The sequence below is a fragment of the Protopterus annectens genome, chromosome 4.part0, assembly GCF_019279795.1.
Source record: "Protopterus annectens isolate FY-2018-M chromosome 4.part0, PAN1.0, whole genome shotgun sequence".
Taxonomy (NCBI): Eukaryota; Metazoa; Chordata; order Ceratodontiformes; family Protopteridae; genus Protopterus; species Protopterus annectens.
Window position 1 is genome coordinate 1663095921 of NC_056733.1, and position 7751 is coordinate 1663103671.

Consider the following 7751-nt stretch of genomic DNA (forward strand, 5'->3'; position numbering starts at 1 on the left):
ACAATGTGCTCACAGCTCTATAGTTTGAGTCACCACAATGAAGCTTATGATGCTGTAACAAAGTCACACATTAACATACATAACCCACAATAATATAAACTGGCACTGAGTCTAAGGTAATAAGCAAGCACATGGTATGTATCGACAACTGCACCCTCATGAAGCACCATCTTCACTCATCCACTCATTTCCACAAGAGACAAACACGCAGCCCCCACTAAATACATTATCGCCATGCCTCCCCTTAAACATCTACAGTAAGTTTCCAGTAGAATCTGGTGACTCAATTAGAACCTCCCCTCCCAGTTTAAGGATGCAACCCACCTATGAAAGGAAGAAATCTTCCCATTCTGCCACATTCTATGCAGAAGCTAATATCTGCGTTCTGCATACAGTATCAAAAGTGCAGGCCATTCTTAACTATATCCTAGAACAAAGCCTCTAACCAACTATCAAAAACAACCTTTCTCCTTTAGGCTTAATGATTTGGTAATTCACCAAAGAACTACACTGCAATGAGAAATGGACCACCATGAAGCCAAATCTGAACATTCAGTGCATACCCCACCTCTAGTGAGGCAAGTAGCATATGGCCAATGACTGACTTCAAAGGCAGAAAACTTGTAGTGAAAGGCTATCCATTTCCTTATGACTAGCCAACCCCTGTAGCCGTTCATCCACCCTCAACCCCCCCACCCCCATTTTGTAGTTGTGGTCAGGGTGTCACTTCCACTGTGACAGTCATCTCACCACAAGGTTTACACTGCCAGGTAGCTAGCAGTGTCACGGTATGTAATAGTTATTACTTGCTCGGACACGCACTCACACCTACCGCCAATTTAGAGTGTCCGATCCTCCTACTTCCATGTCTTTGAAATGTGAGAAGAAACAAGAGCACACAGAGGAAACCCATGCCACCACAGGGAGGTCATGGGAAATCCACTGCTACTTAACAAATAAGCTATTATTAATCTCACTTTACTGGCATACAAAAGCCAGTTAACCTGCTCATTACCCTTAAGTATACTACTCATCCTCTGAAAATTAAAATTGGATAAATTGCCTTTTACTTCTTAAAATCTACGTCAACAGTGCAGTATTAGAACCTATTACCTGGCAGAAGCCCATCCTGACCAGAAATATAAAGGCAACATATGCCTGATAAATCAATTGTAGTTTAAATTCTCAAATGTCACATCTCACCTCCCTTGCTCACACCCATTTTAATCACCTATTCCAGCCCTCTATAGTGATCTGAGCAGACATCTACCCTGTCAAATGCCCCTATTTTGTCTGTTTTGGGGCTGGTTCACTCATGGTATCTGCTACTTTGCAGATGCAAACCATGTCAAGGCAATCAACAGACTGTTTCTGTCATGAGGCCACCATCATTGCAAAACAATCTGCCATCTTCAAAGTGGCAAGTCCCTCTATAACTTTCATTTGGGCATGCTACCAAAGTACATGTAACGTGACTGTCCAACATATCCTACTTTTACCTCTGGACAACCCAACCCAAACAGGTGAATTTCCTTTTTTTTTTTTTTTTTGATAATGTACATTTATTAAATATTGTTCACTAATAATCTGTTGTATTATTTCCATGCCACCTCTTCACCAGGCTTCAGCTCTTTGCAGTAGAGTGCACTGTTACTTCTGAATGCAGTAACTTTTTCATCATTTTTCTGATCCCAGTAACATCCTATTACAAAGCTCAAGGGATCTAAAATGGCAGCCCACTGCTCCCGCAACATGCCAACTAGGTTCACCATAACTGCTTCATTACAGTAATTCCTGACCAATTTTAAACCCAAACAGCTACTACAAGCTTATTTTGCATGAAGGATGCAGCCATGAGGTCATTGACTGTTCCTAACCACCTTCCACCCTTGTTAACTAACATGGCCTGTCTATAAGGCAGGTCATCGCTATGTGTCAGTGTAATCCACTGCAGCAACTGCTGGACTTTATGAGTTCTGATGCTAATATACCCCAAAGCAATCACTTAAAAGCGTTTTAATGGTGTGTCTCTTGAAATAAACATTCAAGTCTATGATTATTGTGTCTATCCGGTCCCTTTGCTACCGAGCTTTCTTGGGGTTTGAAAGTAGGAGTAGCAGCATTACGTTCTTTAAATTTAAATTTTAACATTAAAGGGGTATTTCCTAATGTAGCAATGCCCATCTATGTTTCATGTACATGTAATGCGTTCACGTGAAGTTCCGAACCAGTACCTCTACTGACTGTAGTTACACAAGCTTAACTAGAAATGTTATCATCTGTTCTAAATGAACGTAGCTGTAAACAGCAGTTGCAAATCATTATGAGGTAAACTACCCTCATAACAGAATCCAAAGAAAGTGTAAAACCTCCTTTTTGTAGATAATGAAAAGGAATACGCATGACAATGCATTGAGATTAATGAGAAGCATGCAGCTAGTCGCTGAGAATGGCTATGCTGTCTTTTTACTTTATGTTTGTATACATTTGTCATTATCCATGCCTAACATCCAAGGAGGCAGCTGAAAATAGCACTAAATGAGCTGACTCACTCAGTTAACAACCAAATTCCTTTATGGGTTCTTAGGTATTATCTGTCAACCCCCAAGCCGTACTCCTGCCAAGATACGTAGTGAGCAACGGGGTTAAAATAGGGGCAGGCTTTAGACTTAGACTACTCCTATTTAACACAAAGCCCTGCTCCTGTCATGACCCTACCTAATTCTTCTTTCACTAATACACTACCACTATTTCATTACGCAGTCACATCACTCCACCATTCCTTATTCTTCCTTCTTAACACATAGTTTTGCTACTTATTAGACCCAAATGCTTAACCACATCACATGTAAATATGCATATACTTCATTGCTACTTTAAATGTCCTCTCTGTACTTGTATTATAGCTGTGTATTGATTTTCTATTTGCTTTATGTAGTATATTTTCTACTTGCTATTTGCTTTATGTAGTACAAAATACCACTAAGATTTGTGCTGTACTTATTCATAGGTTAGTACTAAGCTAACTGCCCTTGCAAGCCATTTTAAGCCTAGCCAATTATCCCTTGTGAGACTCAAACCCTGCACCTTGTGTTTGTAAAGCAAACACCTTAACCATTAGGCCACCCTCACAAATATGTTCCTCATGCTGTACTTCCACCCAGAGCCCAGACCTAAATCCAATAGAAAATCTATGGTGTGACCTGAAGAGGGCTGTGCACAAGAGATGCCCTTGCAATCTGACAGATTTGGAGTGATTTTGCATGGAAGAGTGGGCAAATATTGAGTCGTAATTAAATCAAAAGGTGCTTGAACAAAGTATTAGTTTAAGGGTGTGCACACTTATGCAACCAGCTTATTGTATGTTTTTTATTTTTTATATTTTTCCCTTTTTATATTTTTTGTTTGTTTTTCAATTGAATTGTGCAGGTTATGGGTCACATTAAAGGTGGGAAAAGTTTTGAAATTATTTACTGTGGTCTCTTTTTTATATCACAAAAAACTGGCATTTTAACAGGGGTGTGTACACTTTTTATATCCACTGTAGTACTTGTTATAGCAAGTTCATGCCAAAATGTGATTCCTTACCCAGTTACACTTGCATAAACCCATTAAGCCCTTCCTACCCTTACCTCATTTCCTCCCAATCATGCCTTCTTCCCATTTAACCCTTTCTTCCCCCCTACCCTCTTAACCCCTACTAACATATTTATCTAACCCCACTCTGAAGATGTCCTGGGCAAATTGTTTTTTTACTAAACCTCATTTGTAAATGTTATTAAAGGGAGAATTAATTTTGCATTCACAAAGATTACCTATACTGTAATTGCAAAGCTGTGATTTATGTTTATTGTACTAGGAAGAAAGAAGGAGAAATGGCAGTCAAGAAAGGAAGGTTATCATTGAAAATAAGTGAGGGATATCATATTAATGAAGAAAGGCAACACAAGCTCTACTTGAAGAGGATGCAAATTGATGTGATTTCTAGGCTTCAAAGGATATTACAGGTGAGACTTAAAAGCAAAACTGCAACTGCAAGTGTTAAAGTACAGTACAGCACAGCCATTTAAGATTGTGGAAATCAAATGTAATTTATTTTATAAAATTTGTCATTAAACTATAAAGTGTATAACACATTTAGCTAATAAGAAAACAGCTCTGGAGATGGAAAATGTATATTTTTTTATTTAAATAAAAACAAGGAAGTAATTACTGGACAATTAAACAATCTACTGAACATCAGTCTACTGACTGTTTACATGTGTAGTATGCATGGGGGCAGTCTTGAATGCTGAAAACGTTTGTGGGTTGTGTGTTCTGAGATCACCGTTTAAGTCTGGAAATAAAAATATGCATCAAATATTTCATTTCTGAAGCTGCGGATGAAAAATACATGGAAGCAAGTTGTAATTAGGTGATGGAATAGTACAAAGATCGCTAACATATTCTATGATGGAAGCTGAAAACAAAGTGAATAAATAGTACTAAACCATTATGAGGGTTTTTTTTGTCAAGCTGTTGGAAAAGGAATGGCATCTGCTGGCATTATTATATTATTATTATTATTATTATTATTATTTTTTTCTTTGTATTAAATCAGACTTAGTAAGCCAATATTCAAATTTATTTTCTGAGGTATGTTATTAGTGAATCGATGGTGTGCTGAGTAGTTTCAAGTAATTGTACCAGCAATGCTAATGTGTGGATTTGTGAGCTGAGTGTGTAGGAAATATGCTGGTAATCTGGTATCTCAGTCAGAACATAATAACTAAAATAAATTACCATCTCTAAGCATACCAGTATTAAACTTCTGCCTTCCCCACCCACAGCGAGCTTCATGGGCACCACCCGCAGTATACCTTTGATTTCCAGTAAATGAGAGTTTACTGAATAAAGTCATCATTGCATGAAAAACACTGACAAGGAGGAGAATGTGAATCAAAATGATTTGTAAAAAATGAAGGATAAAAGTTAAGGTTTTGTAGGGAGCTACTCATGCTTCAGGTGACACTAGCTACAGTAATTCAAAAGTAGAATTTCTGCCATGTTTGCACTTTCAAATGTTTGACAACAAAATGATCAATGTTTAGTATCACTGCAAGTTGTTTTTGGCAATATATGCTTATTTGCAATGTCTTAGAATAACATGTAATGAATACTTTGTATAAGTGAAAGTCTATCCCTGTTATAAATTCATTGCAATTGTGACTGCAGCTTATTTATATGAGTAGTAAAGATGGTATTCTCAGTTGTGAGTTCTGTACTTGCATAATGGTTATCCACAAAGAATGCTGCTGTACTTCTATGCAGATACAGTAAGCACAGAATATTCATGCTGACTTAATAAATGCAAAGGCATTTTAAGAATATGTGCACTTATGGCAGCAGTATAAAGTACCTGAAGTTAAACATAAAGTATATGCAAAGGACTACATGAATATATGATCTTGTAGATAATTGGTCAATGAGGAGGAATGTAGCTAGGAGTAGTGATGCTTAGAAGTTTAAGGAATGTGGCAGACAGCACAGCTTTACTATTATTATTATTTAAAAAAGATAAAAGGATTTAATGTTTTATACAGGGGTATACATATATGGACATCAAGTTGAATTATTTAAAGAATGAAAAAGGGAGATGTAGGAAAGACTGAAAAAGGGAAAAAAAGAGGGAACACAGAAGGGCCCATACAGAAGGCTGTGCTAGAGGACATAGAAGAGGAGGGAGTACTATGCTTTTGTCAAGGATAGGACCCCCCCCCATTTTTTAATTTGTTTTGTTATATGACAGGATAGCTTGGTGGTAAGTTGGTATGATGGTATAGCAGAGAGGATAAGAGAAGGCGGGGTTGAAGAGAATCCAGCTCATCAAGAATCCTCAGTCCATAGGACCTCAAATGCTTCCATAGGCTGATGGTTTTCCACTGGAGTTTTTTGATGTTGAGGGGTCAGGAGCCTTTTTTGTGTTGTTCTGTGCCAAATGGGGCACTGAGTCTTCTAGCAACTGAAGGGAAACCTGAACTGGCTGAACACATGTCCACTACCTGCTGCACCACATCCTCAACCAAGTCCTGAAGTCCACATTCAATGAGGCTTGCCAGGCTGCCACATGTGAGGGTGCCTACAGGACTGGTGCCGCCAACCTTCCCATGTGAGGATGTCCCTGGATGGGAAATTTGAGAATGTACTCCGTGTATGGAGGTATGCAGCTGGGCTGCTCCTAAAGATACTGGACTTGGAATAATGAATAGAAATGGGAGAGAAAGAAAAATAAAGAAGGACAAAATAATGCACAATTATAATAAGAAAAAGAGAGGGGGACAGAGAATAAATGTTGACAAAAATTGAGACATAATATTGCACATTTTTCTAATCTTTATTGACAGTTAATATTATTTTATTAAATCTTTATTCAAGTAAAATAAAATGTTTGGGGAAATACTTATGCATACATAGGAACAATCAGTGTATTGCTATTAAGTCTTGGTGGTTTTTAATTTGCAGTCTACTGATTCTAAAGAGATACTCTTGTTTAACATAATAAATGGTATTACATTTGAAATTTCTGCCTGATTTGGATTTGGCTGCAATACAGCTCTGAAAGCATTTTGTATTCTTCCATTATCTCTGTGCATAAATACTCTTACACACAAAATCAGTTAAAGACAGGAAACAGCATTTATTACTTGACATTTCTTTTAGTAAATGGTGAGGATCTTAATCATACTTGACACCTTAAGTAAGTCTTGCCAATTTCCTATTTTGTTGGGTGGAGCTGAATTCAATTTTCTCTTCATCTACATAGAGAAGACATAGCACAGCTGTTGACTTTTTATATTCCTTAATATTTCTGATTTGACTACTGGTACTACTCTACAAGGCATTGCACTTACGCTTGGCTGTTTGGTGGGAGGGATTGTCTGGCCTAGTGCTGTATTACTCTGAGCTGTAGTTCAGAGTTCTGGGCTCAAGAGTGTGTTTTTAGAGCTGAGTTGGCCAGAACTGAGTAATCTAAATGTACACTTTCAGCAAAGGTTCAACTTTCAACTATTATGATTTGCATACTTAAGTAATATGCTGTGAAATTATTTAAGCAAAGTCAGAAGCTGTACACACATAAAAATGTAAAAATTGAAATGTAGTTTTAACTTCCTTCCATATCATCCTTCATTAACCTAACTGTACATTTTCAGCAAAGGTTCATCTTTCAACTATTACGATTTGCATACTTAAGTAATATGCTATGAAATTATTTAGGCAAAGTCAGAAGCTGTACACACATAAAAATGTAACAACTGAAAGGAAGTTTTAATGTCCTTCCATGTCAACCTTCATTAACCAAAACATATTTACTGTTGCAGGTGGATGCAGTACTAACACTGCAAGATACTAAAGTGTGTTTTGATAATTTTCTGCAGCGGGGTTGTGTAATACAACTATTCATCTCTCACTAAACTATGTGCCTGTCATTCAGTACTCTAACCTCCATCTTCCTTCCCTATCCTCCATTCTGGCTAGGGTATGGTGCTTGATTGAGATCATCTATTTTGTGCATACAGTTAATACTGTGGAATAAATTACTGTGGTATATAACTATCATACAAATACTTTTTTTCTGGCCTACACAAACAAAATTCTTTCTTTGCCAAAACTATCTGCATGTAGTTCAAGTAGAAATTAAGTTAATAGCCACTGTGCATGAAATTACGTGGCAAAGTAATTTTTTTCTGTACATTTTTATATGTCTATATATA

General features: G+C 37.3%; 1 protein-coding gene across 1 annotated transcript; it reads right to left on the bottom strand.

Moving 5' to 3' along the window:
* Positions 1-1595: 1595 nt before the first annotated feature.
* LOC122800195 (NADH dehydrogenase [ubiquinone] 1 beta subcomplex subunit 1-like) lies at positions 1596-1772 on the bottom strand. Its single transcript, XM_044069699.1, has one exon. It carries the CDS (start codon positions 1770-1772, stop codon positions 1596-1598), a length of 177 nt encoding a protein of 58 aa, XP_043925634.1.
* Positions 1773-7751: the final 5979 nt, after the last annotated feature.